This window comes from Chelonia mydas, chromosome 17 (assembly GCF_015237465.2).
Source record: "Chelonia mydas isolate rCheMyd1 chromosome 17, rCheMyd1.pri.v2, whole genome shotgun sequence".
Lineage (NCBI taxonomy): Eukaryota > Metazoa > Chordata > Testudines > Cheloniidae > Chelonia > Chelonia mydas.
The window spans coordinates 19936219-19950328 of NC_051257.2; the positions used below are offsets into that span (position 1 = coordinate 19936219).

General features: G+C 49.9%; 1 protein-coding gene across 12 annotated transcripts in view; it reads right to left on the reverse strand.

The window, feature by feature from the left end:
* Nucleotides 1–2951: 2951 nt before the first annotated feature.
* The window catches only part of AP2B1 (adaptor related protein complex 2 subunit beta 1), a 99007-nt gene continuing 87848 nt past the window's right edge, over nucleotides 2952–14110 (reverse strand). For all 12 annotated transcript variants that reach the window (XM_043531464.1, XM_043531461.1, XM_037880756.1 and 9 more), the window contains 2 exons: nucleotides 7491–7645; nucleotides 2952–5961 (listed from right to left, as the gene is read on the reverse strand). In XM_043531464.1, coding sequence (XP_043387399.1) covers nucleotides 5887–5961; nucleotides 7491–7645 — 230 coding nt within the window. In that variant the 3' untranslated portion in view covers nucleotides 2952–5886. The remainder of the gene's footprint in view (nucleotides 5962–7490; nucleotides 7646–14110) is intronic.

A 14110-nucleotide genomic window follows, 5' to 3' on the forward strand; every position in this document is an offset into this window, starting at 1 on the left:
GGCCCAGATCCTCAATGGGAGTTAGAGGCCTAAATACCTTTGAGGATCTGGGCTCCTATGCTTATGAAAGAGAGAGCTGGAAAGTGCCACTTGAAAGCAGGCTTCTCTGACATCATTTGTGACCCTTAACTATCTCGGCTATCCATTGGCTGCTCTGAGGGGCTGCCATTCGGCAGCAGCTAAGCAATGGGAAGAGATGTTCAAAGGTAGGGATCAAGGTGAAACCACTCAAAATTAGCCACTGGATCGGAATAAATAGTGCATACGTGGACTAATGGCTCCTGCCCACTGTGTCACTTCTTCCCCTCTCCCCAGTGCATGGTAAATGGAGGTAACCATCAAGGATTAGCTAGAGTGGAGAGTGTCTATCTCCCCTGCCTTCCCTCTGTGACCCCAGAAGCGTTGGCTCAGCTAAGAATTATTTGGCGTAAGTTACACACAAATAAAGCTGACCCCAGGCCTGACCAATCAGTGCCCAATCACACCGTGACGTGCACCTAGTAATAAACCCCTGACTGAGCAGCCCGGAGCATCAGGAAGAGACTCCCTTGAGGGACACTTTCCTGATGAGGGAAGAGCTATTCCCAGCCTTCATGTATTTCATCAGCCGTGCGACATGAAGACATGGAGCCATTAAGCGTCATTTGGACACTTAGTTACGGTGAGAAACTTAGCCAAATGTCTGCACGATTTATTTTGATAAACTGCTTGGTGCCACGGAGCGAGGAAGAGCTGGTGACAGGGGAACTCATGAGCCCGCGCGTCAGCTGTGTCTAATGAGGAACACGGTAGGGAGACAGCAGAGGTTGGTTCGCTTCCCAGCTCTGCTACAGACTCCCTTGTGTGACCCTGGGCAAATCACTTAATCTCTTTGGGGCTCGGTTCTCTCTTACTATGGCTGCGGAGCGAGGCGATCCCACTCGGAAAGCATCGGTAACCACAGCTCACTGGTGGAAGGTGACAAAGCATTTGAATGAGCTTTGACCTGGTGGAAAGCAAGGCTGAAGGCAGATTTCAATGGAGCAGCTGCTACAGAAAGGAGTGAATGGAAGGGATTTCATTAGGCATGTCTCTGGGTAACAACCGGGAGCGAGAAAGGGTACGTCTACACTGCAAAACAAACCCCGTGATAGTAAACCTCAGAGCCTGGGTCAGCTGACTCAGGCCCACGCTACAGGGTTAAAAATAGCCGTGGCAACGCGGGTTGGAGCCCAGGCTCTGAAATCCAGGACGGGGGAGGGTTTCAGAGCCTGGGCTCCAGCCTGAGCTCCAACATCTTCAGGGCTATTTTTAGCCCTGTAGCGCAAGCCTGAATCCGCTGCCTGGGCTCTGAGATTTACTATCCCCGGGTTTGTTTTGCAGCGCAGATGTACCCTGACTCAGCAGGGTTCCCATATTACAGGGCTCAGGCTGCTGCAGCTAATCAAAGGGTGTGAATGGGCTCCACTCCCCCACCCCCCATTGTTAGAATGCCTATTTTCAGCTTGCCCTGTCTTAGCCTCCTCTCGGGGACTATTTAAATGTGCTCCTGACCAGCATGGAGGAGACAATCCAGGCGCCCCCCTAATTACGAACACACAGTGCCCACAGGACCAAACCCTTCTCGGGTTTCTAGATCTCCCCACCTCCCACGGCACAGGTCTGGTATTGGGCCCAAGTCTTCCTTTTACAGCCACCTTCCACCCACCCACAACTCACTGGCTGCTTTTCTTTTGCGCTCTGTCTTCCTCTCCCAGGCTGCAGCTGACTTAGCATCAGGGCATGATACAGGGGCCACTCATTGACCAAACCAAGGCTTCAAAGATTGAGTCAGGCCTGCAAAAAGCCATGGATAAAAACCCTAACTTTTAAAAATAATTGGGGGGCTTTTCTCTTCAGTTTCCTAGTTTTGGCTCCTTTAGGGGATGTCCCATTCAAGAGGCTTTTCCCATGTGGGCGAGGAACTTGGTCTTCCTTTAAATGAAAGCTGAGATTCTCACATGACTCCAGAAACTGGGGCTTTTAAGAAAAACACCAACCGTCACCAGATCTGGCAATGCTGTGAGCTCAGCACGGTAACTTCCCAACTACAGGATCGGATCCACTCACGGTCAGTGCCCCCTTCTGAACTGAGACTCTGCTCTGCTGAGACTCCCAAAGGAAGAGGGGAAAGCCCACCAACCTCCACCTGCTCGATCCAGCTATGCACCTGAGGTTCCTTATTTTAACCTCTCCACCCTGTCCAGGTTCTGAGTCAGTGATTTAAGTGCAGAGCACCTGGAGCTGAAAGTGGCTGGGAGCCTCAAAGCTGCACACAAAATCAATAGCGCGTTGTAATTTAACTAGCAAATGATAAAGTCGAGGAGAACATCACGGTCTAGTAGCTCCAGGACACCAGAGTGGGAGTCAGGAAACCAGAGTTCTGTTCTCAGCTCTCCCACTGATCTTAGACAAGTCACCTCCCCTCTCTGTGCCTCAGTTTCCCTCCTGCCCGTCATCTGCCCAGTATATTTAAACTGAAAGCTCTTTAGGGTAAAGACTGTGTTTGAAGAGCTGGCATAAGGGGGCCCTGATCTCGGTGGCAGCCTCTGGGTACTATGGTAACGCACACCATAAATAATGCCAAGCACAGAAGTGAAGGAGGGGAAATGTACGTTCGCTGGTACGGGTGTTACGGAACATTAGCAGCCAGGGAACAGAGTAGGGTTTTATTTTGGGCAGCAGGGGAAATAATCACAAATAAATCTCTAGTCACATGGCACCTTGTCTGCTTCTGACCAGCTTGGGGCAGTCTGAGCACGTTCAAGGTCAAAGATGGACAGAAATGGGGGCCTCTGCTCCATGGGTCACCTGGCAAGGACACCAGTGCTTCTCAGTAGAGTTATCAGCTGCTCCAGCTGCATCCTCCAGCCCCAAACCAGCTGTGCCCTGCCAGCCCCCGTTCCCAAACAGAAGCACACCACAGCTGGGCGTTAGTGTAAATGACAAGTTTATTGACAAGGACAGAAGGTAAAGCTTTACCAAAAAGTGAACACATCAGAGTGGATAAGCAGTACAATGGAATGGCATCGACACTGAGCAATGCTCCTTGCCTGCCCTCCAGCTCCCCTTCCCACAGACCACGCTTCACGGCATGCACACACACACACAGCACAGGCCCAGAAGAGACGCACAGACAGCGGGGAGGGGGGAAGGAGTTCCGGGCAGGCGAGGGATTTGCTCAAGGTTTTGTTTAATTCTTTCCCGTGTTCAGGCTTTACAGGGGGTTTAACTGAGCAAGACTCATGCCATTATTCCCAGGGATCCTCCACCGCCTCTCCCAGGTCAGGGCCCTAATCCGGTGCAGGCGCCCTGAGCAGCAATCTCCATTAGCCAGCACCACAGCCAGGGGAATATGGGGCACTGTGCAGAGAGAACAGGGCTTTCCCCTGCTGCCCCCTCACACCCTGGCAGGACTCAGGTTTGCTCTGCCCCCTCCCAGGCACAAAGCTGAACTCCACGGTGGAAATTTATGAGAGGCCGGATGCTGCTTCACAGCTTGGCTCTGAGGGGAGAGAGGCGTGTGCCGGCACTTTATGAATTACTGTAATAATTATTTCCGCAGTGCTCGCAGCCCAGCTATCCTCAGGGCTTTAGACAACCAACCAAACAGCCAAGCTGGTGCACGCTCACGTGCCCGGTTTCTACAACTCTGTCCCGCCTTCTGCCCAGCCAGGATTCATGCTGCCAAATGATCTCTGCACCGAGGACGCCGGCCAGCACATACAGCAAAGGATGCAGTTGCTCCCAATCTTCACTCGCTTCCCTGGCTGAGAACTGGCTTCGAGCGGAGTCTCCCCGCCATGGAACCATGTTTCATCCTGCCCGTGACCTGGCCTAACCTCGCTGGCCCCTTCCCTTCCCCCTTATTTTCCTGGTCCACCGTTACAGTCCCGTTCTGTATCCCCAGATTCACATGCCCCGAACAGGTGATCCCCGCCCAGTCTTGGGGTCCAAGAGCACAGGCTCTGGGGGTTGTTTGTGGTCACATTAAGGGCATCACTTCACTCCGGGGGGAAGTGCCGTGCCAAGCGTCAGCTGAGAGCAGTGGGGACTGCAGAAGCCGTTCTGGGGCTGGGTTGACACGTTCACTACGTAGACGGATAGAGCCAAGCCAGCTACTATCCCCGCTTTTGTTTCACCGTTCATGGTGTCTATTCCAGTGCCTTGCCTGTGACAGGAAACTCCCTGGCTGGCAGGAAGCCCAAACAGCCGCCCTCCACCCTGGGAGCCTGCTGCGTGAGTAGGAGCTGTGGCAGAGAGGAGTAAGGGAGCCTGTGTTCCCATGCCAGTGAGTTTCAGACACTAGGAACCCAAATGACCCTCAGTCTACTGCCTCTGGCACAGAAAGCCCAGCTCTGGCGACTGGGGATGGAGGGAACGAGCCTGTGAGATCACCTCACATACAGCACCCACTGGCCCCTGCAGCAGTAGGGTCATCTGGACCTGAGGGTTTACAGGGCAGGAGATTGCACTCAAGACTCTCTCCCATCACTAAATATTCTGGGTGTCACAAGTGGGGGGGAGGTGAGCTGTGACTCCCAATCAGCTTCTCGGCGACTCTCCTTTGCACCCCTGGATAATGGGCACTTCCTCCTCAGGAACTATTGACGGCAAGCTCTCCAGGACCCTGCGAGAAAAGGCTTTCCAAAGCCAGGGGCAACTTGCCCGGCAATGCCAGTGACCGCGGGTGTAAGGGGGATGAGGAGTGGCTTAGACTCCTCCAGAGAATTTAACCCAAAGCGCACGGCCAGATGCTGCTGTGTCCTCCAGCTTTTGCACTCACCCCTCAGCAGGAAAGCGCTCGAGGATGCTCCCATAGAGAACCATAGGCAAAGTGGCTGTGACCACCCTCTGCCGGGATTCAGATTTATCGCATGGGTCCTTCATCCTGGACAGCATTCGGAGCTAGGCAGAACCCAGCTCAGCTAGCTGAAGCTGACCCAGGGGGAGGAAGGCAGACAGGCTGTCACAGGAAGACACAGGGAATGAGCGGGAAAGGGGGAAAAAAACGCAATGAATGCACCCCATGCTCTGCCAAGAGCCTTACATGCTGCTTCCGTCCTCATTTTGCCATCTGCTTCCCCATTATCAAACCAGACCCTGCCAGCTCCTGCTTCCCCATGCAATGAAGACCCAATTCCAAACCCCAGGACTGCAACTAGGCAAGATAGACGGGACACAGATTTTTTGGATGAGCATCGAGCCCCCCCAGCACAAGTACGACCCAAAGCCCCATCCAACCCAAATAGATGCACCTTGGATCCGAACTGGTGCTCTCCACACATCACTGGCTCCTCAAGGCTACTCTAGTCCTAGCTCACCTGTGTTCCCTTGGATGTTTTCACTACTCCAGATCGGGTTTTTTTTTTTCCTTTTTTCATCTGGTTACAATAGAAAAAAAACCCAAACGTATAAAAAATATAAAATAATAAAGTGCAGTTTGTGTTTCTATGATGCCTTTGCCTTGTTTTAATGAACAAGAGACTTGTCTTTTTCAGGTTTTAAACGAGCCATATATTACAAAATATCAACTACGCCTACCGCGGTTTAGAAAACGCTAAACATTGGCACGAGATGGAAAAGCCCACAAGAAAGAACGACAGAACAGTGGCGCTGGGGGGACACAGGAGTGGTTGAAGCAGTGGTTACAAAGTTTCCATGGACGCTAAAAATATCAAACAGTTGTTCCCTATATTATTATTAGCATGTGGATACTAATCGCTACCTTGGTTTCTCGGTGCGTTTGTCTGAAATCCTACACATGAATACAGCTGCTTCCAGTTAGAGTTCTTTGCCTGCACCGATAACGGGAGTATTCAGAGTCTCCCCTCCTCCCTCTGCAGGGTGAGACATGGACCCAGGATGTTAGTTTTTCAAAATGCCGTCGTAGACCTGGTAGATGTACTGGGACACTTCAGGAGCCCGGCACTTCAGGGACAGCTAGGAGAGACGCGAAGCCGAGGTTAGCGTAAGAAGGCAGCGGATAACACACAGCCCATCTCTACTAGCCAGTCTGTTAATTCCTCAGGACCCATTTCACTGCATTGGATCCACACTCCACCCAGCCGAATGCACAGCGAGGCTGCCATGGTGCTTCACCCGTCCCACAAGGTGCCATGCACACCAATGGTGGTGCACGCAGATGCCTAACAGAGAGCCAGTCTGGCCTAGCAATTGTGCTCCTTGAGCTGGAGACTGAACCCAGGACCCTGTGGATCTCAAAGCATGAGCCTCTACTGGTTGGGCTAAAAGACCATGTCCCCTAACTCTGCTGCAGCAGCAGACTCAAACCTCAAGGGGGGGACAAAGAGCCACACCATGTTACCACAGGTTACCATTGTGTTTTCCAGGATACCAGGTTTTTTTTTTTTTCTCTCTCTCTAATTTACATACAATTTCAAGTATTTAGTCCCAGTTGCTCTCCCCAAAAGCTACTTACCACCAAAGCACTGAGTTCTGCGAAAGCGCACTCCCGCTCACGTACGGAAAGCTAGCCAATTTTGTGACCGAATTGGGGAAAGGACCAACAGAAGATAAATGGGACCCCACCCTTACGAATGCTTACTCCTTAGTATGATTAATAGACTTGCACCAGTGTTCAAGGGGGGACCTGTACACTCCTGGCAGTCCTATCCCCCAGAATCGGAATTCACACCACACTAAACCAAGATAGCGCCAGTGGTATTTGGCTGGCGTAGGTCAATAACCTTAAGAGGTGCTTTCCCTTAAGGGCAATGCTAACCACCAAGCTGCCAATTCCCCCAGTAGCAGACCAGCTCGCAAATCAGAGCCCTGCTCGCACTACTGTATAACTAGGGAGCTTAACGCAAAGCCAAGCTCCCTTTTCGGTAGTATATTTTCAAGGATTTTAATTTTCTTTCCACACAAAGGGCCCCCCCGGGGTGTGCCTTGAGATTCTCAAACCAGGAGAGAGACTCCAGCAGCAGTGAGGAGAATCTACAACGATAAGCAGTAGGAAGGCAGGACAGCTAAAGGAAGTAACTACATATGGTATGTGGGACAAGCAGCGCTCTTGCCTTTGAGTGGCTGCCACAGAGGCAAGGCCAAAGAAATCGCCGAAGTCCGGACAGCCGGTCTGTGCTTCAGCAGTCAGCATGGCAGAAATCTAGTCTTGTTTACTAGAGGGGGAGGTGGAAAGGCGGGGGCTGTGGAGAATTCTGGCAATGCTTTTGTGTTGATTTCTCTCGGCTGATTCTAGTGGTAACAATCTTGGCCAATAAATGTCTGCTGCTGAGTCAGCATTAACCCAGCTCAGCGGGCCATGAACATAGCTATCATCAGTGGTTTCCCAACTCCTCCCGGCTCAGCAGGGATTTCCTTTGGTGTTGAAATTAACAGGCCCTGCCCCAAATGAGCATGCTGGGAAGAAGCAGACTCAGATTTGAGATAGCTTGGGAAAGGATGTGTGACCTCTCCTCTCCCTCCCCCCAAGAGCCAAAGGGTCTTACTGTGTAATTCGGGTTCCCCGGCTGAATACGTAGCTCAGCCAAGATCCAGATGCCGTTGGTGAGCTTCAGAGACTGGTAGAGCATGTCCTGGCCTTCCACATTCCTCTTGGCAATGGTGTAAACATTATTGTTCTGCAGCTTACTGGAAACAGTGTCTTCAAATAGAAAAACACCTCTATTAAATCAAGGGTGCACACCAGACATACAGAGGCGAAAATACAGAACTATTCCCCCAAATGTCATCTGTGTTATCCTAGACCCTAGGAGCCCTAGTCACGGACCATGGGCCCACTGTTCTAGGCAGTGAACAAACAGAACAAATGAATGCACAGATGAGGAAGAACTGGCAACTGCATGAGACAGTGAGTTTATTGGGTAAGGTGCACACTAGAAAATGAGGCAAGAGCAGATTTGGTCATAAGTGCTTCATTTCCCTGGAGACCTCCCTTTGGATTTGGGTCTCCCTGCTAATTTAGCATTTGCTTCTCCCGCAGGGGTCACACTCCCACCTCCATGATCACACTACTCTAGGCAAGACGAGAGTTCAGCAAGGCCTGGGTCCCTTCTGGGAGTTGCAGATTCCTAGTTCCCCAAAAAAGCCCAGAACTTGGGCGAGCTGATTTTGGACATTGTGCCATGCACTTCCGAGCCAGAGGATGCTGCTAGGTAAGAACAAACGAGATCACTGCTTAAATCTCAACTTTGGCTTCTCAGTCATTAACACAATTCTCTGAATTCAAACCCTTTTCAGTGACTTAGCGGATGAGAGAAAACGCTTTTCCTTTCTGCCTCTCGGCAGTGGGGCCGTGATGAGGTTTTTATACAATTTGTGACTGTAGCACTAGGAAGAGACATATAATTTTACCTGCACATAAATATATGGCTATAACCATGACACCTATTTCTCAGGCACCTTACAGAGAAACAAGAACAGCAGCAGGGATCCAGAACACACAGCATCAAATCAATGGCCCACACTGATGGCCTGTGGAAGCCAAAACACAACTTAAGGAGGGGCTGGCTGTAGTCTTTCTGAGGCCAGAAGGAAAAAACTCTGGGCCATAGAGGCCAAGATATGAGCAGTACCCCTGTAAGTCTCATTCCTAAAGCCGCACAACCTGCTGACCTAGGAAAGCAAGTTCAGTACACGAGAACATAAGAATGGCCATACTGGGTCAAGACCATGGTCCATTCCTGCCCAGCATCTTCTCTCCAATAGTGGCCAATACTACAGCTTCAGGGGCAGTGTCCAGAACAGGGCAAATCTGGAGTGATCCACCCCCCTCTTCCACTCCCAGCTTTTGATAGCCAGGAGATTCTTGAGATAACCACAAACGTCCCTTGAGGTCCCAGCCACTCCTGGCTGTGGGCTACCGGGGTAATTTCCTGGCTTTCCAGGACGTTACTTACAGCGGTAAGTTCAGCTGATAGTCTATCTACAAGATCACCAGGTGGTTCTTGTGTTCTAGCCAACTTCCAGTTGGCCTGAAGATGTTGGCACAAAGTGGGACTGGAGCTCAAGCTGCCCCAGGCTGCCAATCCTTTTGCTCCAATCACTTAGACCACATGGTCATCCTTTTGTGTATTGGCTGAGGGCGCAATTATTCATAGGCTCAGGAAATTCAGAAAAGGGAGGAACAAGGATGTGGCCTGTATTCTCAGAATCGCCTTCCTGAGCAAAAGGGAGATAGAAGCTCCTCAAGCAATACACGCTGGGGGAGCCTTCTGGTGCCCGTTTTGAAACTCAGCTCCCTCCTTTGCTCCAAAACTGTTACAAGTGTTTACCGCACAGGTGAGCTGATGGCACTTGGCTGAGTAGAGCACGGCATTTTCAACTCACCCACTAGAGAGAGCAGAAGGAAAGTTCAATACCGTCTATTTCCAACCTCACAAATTCAACAGCTCCCATGTGCCAGTTCATCCTACAGTGGTGAGGTGCGTGCGCGTGGAAACGAATGGGCTGGGCTGTGTCGAACCCTGGTCAGTAGCTTGTACTTTCCACAGCAACCAGGAAGATGGAGAGGAAAATGCAAATTTGGCTGCGTGCAGCTGGACAGACCCAGTGTGCCCTTTGGAAACAATGGCAAGTAAACCTCAAGGAAGGCAGCAGGCACTGGCCCAGAAAACCCACTACATGAAAAGGGATGGTGTGGTGGCAGGACAGTACAGCATCCACATAGGAAGCGTGTACCTGACCAGCCAGTCTCCAGACAGCACCTTCAATCGCCCATGTTCACAAATACTAAAATCCAGAGCGCCACACAAAGGTTTTGTTTAAAGAATGGAAGTGATTAAGTCAGCACTGGAGCAGGGGGTCAAAGAGCGAGCATCTGAGTCTCAATCCATACAACAGAGAGCAGGGAAAGGGTCTGACTTCTCACGCTCATACTGCAATCTTGCCCTGGAGCAGCTGCCTTTCCTTCCTCCACTTACCCAGCAGATCAGGGCTGCAGCTGAGCTGCTGTAGAATCAATTATCCCTGAAGAGCGGAGAAGCTCTCTCCACAGCATGGGAACTTTGAGTTCAGGCTTTACTCAGTGAAGACCAGCAGCTGGACTAACCCCGCTACCCTTGGAGGCTTTGGGACAGCGATTTGCAGAGGAGGGGCAGGGTTCATGCAGCTAACTACCCAGACAGAGTCAGGTTTGGGTTTTCCTCTCTTCCTTGGTTACTATGGAAACTAGGAGAGGCAAGTAACTGATGAATTCCTGCGCTAAAACCCCTCACTCCCCACTCCTCCTCCTACCCCATACGAAGGGCCCACCCGGGTTAGGAAAAGATGCAGGGCAGAACAGTCCGCTCCTAAGCTCAAATGGAGCCAGAATAGGCACGGAGAGGCTCCGTTACAAGCCAATACAATTGTGCTGGGCACAGACAAGCCCCAGATGGGGATCAGGATACAACCAACACATTTGTTTCTTGTGCAACCTAAGCAGATTGCCACACAGAAAAATCGGCAGAGGACCCGAAAGGCAAAGATCTACTAATGGTGGGGATGCTACACTGGGCAGTTGCTCCTGTCTGAAAGGAACATCAGCCACATATTAGTTGCAACTTATGGGTAGATTCGCTTCCCATGTGGAATGGAATGGGTCACGTTTAAACCCTTACATTTAGCAGCTGCTGCTCCCTGGCAGCATGCAGGTTCAAAGTGCACGAAGAGGCAGAGTACTGGCTCCTTAGCTTCCGATACCTTCGCTCCAGTCACCTTAATGATGGTTGCTACCAATACATTACAGAGGGCGAGGCGCATCCTTGCACAGGATTGGCATCCCGACAGCCTGGATTCTGTTGGTGCAAACTAAAGGCTCTGACCCCCAGCAGGGGCACTGAATCTAATCGCAATTGGAGCCCTTAAGTCTAAACTGGGGACCTGCTGAGAAGCGTTTTTTGGCCTCTTACTAGCAGCAAGCCTTAAAGATGTTAGAGAATTGCTAATTCGGCCAAGCATGTCATTTTCAACTGTTGTTCCCCAGACAGGGAAACTGGAGCGGAGCTGTCCAAGATCACACAGGAAGACAGAGCTGGGGTTAGAACTCCCAGGTTCCTGCTTTTGCTGTCTTGGAAGCTCATCATAAGATGACTGGACACAGAAGCCATCAGGTGACTCAGCCACTTATAACAATCCAAAGACAAGTGTGCTGGGGCTTGGATTGTCATTTGAATCTTTCTGCCTCCGTCTCTATTAATACAGACTTCAGGATAAACACACACTGGAGAGCGAGTGTCATTTCCAGTTTCCTTCCATCCCCAGGTAGCAGCTCCAGCCACTTCTCTGTAAGCAAGTCTAAACCAATGTCAGTTTCTCCAAGATCGGGCAGTGTCGCTAGGCAACAGTGCCAGGCAGTGCCTTGCTCAAGCAGGACAGTTAATGCCATGCGACAGCACTGCCTTTATAAACAGACATTTGCTGGGAGCTGTGAGATCAGCCTTGCTTTGAATTGTGCTGCGTGTTTATCAGTGAGAGGAACTGCAACACACGGCAAAGCCTCGGTTAATGACCACACAGTACAAGCAGGTTTCAGAGCAGCAGCCGTGTTAGTCTGTATCCGCAAAAAGAACAGGAGGACTTGTGGCACCTTAGAGACTAACACATTTATTTGAGCATCAGCTTTCGTGGGCTATAAAAGTGAGCTGTAGCTCACGAAAGCTTATGCTCAAATAAATCTTAGTCTCTAAGGTGCCACAAGTCCTCCTGTTCTTTTTACAGGACAAGCAGAAGCTTGTCAAAAGGCCATGCTGACTGCGTGCAGACGCCCTTCTCTGCACCTATGGGACCCGATGACAGTGCAAACCCATCCGAAGGATTCATGGTTCCTTTAGCAGCGCAGGATAAGCTGCATCAGTCCTCAATATGCAACTTCAAATAGGATTTTGTGAGGGGTTGTTTTTTTTAAAAACATGTTTGTCTTCTGTACAGAAAGGGTTATTTTTAATTGAATTTTTAGATTAAAAAGGTAATGACAGAAGGAGTTTTCCTTCTGGGGAAACCTCTCAAATACATAACAGCCACCACCACTTCTGCCCATACTTGTTAATGACAAATTTAATGATCTTTTTTGGGAGGGAAGGAGGGATGAGATGCCAGTTGCCAATTAAGGCCTCCATCCTGCAAAGACTTGCTTTACACTGCAAGCAGTTGCAATGGCTTCAATGGACCACTTGCTTGTGTAAAGTTAAGCACATGCATAAGTCTTTGCAGAATCGAGGCCTAATTTTATAAAGGGAAAATAAGATTAATATACTAGGCTCAAAAATATCTGAACTGTGCATTTTGTAACACAGGGAATTCACACACACACACTGAACCAGATGGCTACTCTCATCTGACTAGGTCCCGGATACAGGATCACATATATAAAGCTTTGCCACCTACTTATTGAGATGGGCCTTTTTCTGAGTTCAGAGCCCTCAATACTATCCAGGAGTGAACAGTGCAAATCAGCAAACAAAACCTAATTATTTTGTCTGCAGTCATGCAACCCTCAAATGCCTCCCTGTGCTTCTAGCGACATCTGACAGAGCCTGCGGAGCCAGTAAAGAGATGGGTTCAAGCAGAAGGTGCATCTGCAAATCTTGCCTGATCCCATCATGAAGAATCAGTCATTTCCAAGTGATGTCAGAAGCACAGGGCTTTGACTTCTACTGCATGATCATGGAGAAGCTGGGGTTTAATTCTGACATGGAGGAGCCCACCTTTAAGGTTGGGGGGGAAGGGGTTTCCATACCCATTCAGTAACTGGCCTCTCTGCTCCGAGTGCCAGCAAAAGCACCAGTTGGACATTTGGTGGGGGTGGGGAGTTGGGTCTATAATGTGGACATCTGTCTGCTGGGAAATGGACTGTGACCCACCAATCCATTAGAGAGACCACTGAGCAGGCAGATGGTAACTACCGTCCATATCAATCTGGGCTGCCACTGAAATCAGAGCATGAGGCGAAAAGTGCCCTGGGCCAGATTGTCAAGAGTATTTAGGTAGCTAGAGATCAGATGGGACCCTAGCAAGGTGTACAAAATGCCTATGTGAGTTAGGCACCTAACCTGCTTCTCTAGATTCTACTAGGTGTCCATCTACATCCTTAGGTGCCTAACCACCGTGGAAAATCTGGCCCCATGTCCCATGCACCGTCCAATCCCCCACATGTCCCTCATTTGTAGGGTGAGAGGTCAGGAGTCTGTGGAAGGAGAACAAAATGTCTGAGGCATTGAGTTAACCTGCCATTTTCTGTACTCTGTTCTTATTGGCATCAGCGTCTCCTCTTTGCCATTCATAATCCCGGGGAGGACCCCACTCTTTTGGCAAGGAACCGTGTGATTCCACAAATTTAGACTGCATAGAACCAAGGAATCAGGGTTGGGGAAGAGCAAGTCCTCAGTCAACTTGTACAAGCATCGCCCACAACCAGCAAAAGGAGCTAAGACCAGTTACGGAACATGGACCTATTTGTGCTGTAAAGATCCTGCCTGCGAGCCTCCTTTAGGAGGGAGGCTGTATTTCACCCTGCATATGGAAAACTAGGCCATATGTTCAAAATTGCCCAGTGCCCAGCTCCTCCCCTTGGAGAGCAATGGAAATCTGGTTGTTTTATTTAGGTGTGCCAATGGAGTGCTGAAATCTTTTGAAAACCTGTCCCGTCTTGTTCTTTGAACAGATTTATCACACCAACTCTGGTGTCAGAATTAGCTCCACTGTATTCAAACCTCTCTCAGCAGCAAAGGGCTGGAGAGGACTCGGAAAGCCACTTTAGACAAAGGAACACAATCTTCCCAGGACATTACATACAAAGCACAGAACTATGGTGACTAAGAGATCAAAAGCATTCTTTAGATTAAGCCCAAGTATTGAAGTGCAAACCAGTGAACGGTTTCATTTGTATGTCAAGGGTTGGGCGAAGAGCAGCAAACAAAAGGCATGGATTGTATGGGAAAAGAATAGAAATGTACTAAGATCTTAATAAAAACACACGCGACTGAAAATAACGGGACTGTCATTCCACCCCAGGCTTCTGGTGACACTGATAAAGAAGCAGGGCAAACAAGGTTATCAGAACCGCTCAACAGAATGACAGCGAGATTACATACAGCCAGACTGGCATTATTCTTTAATTGTATGTGTGCAT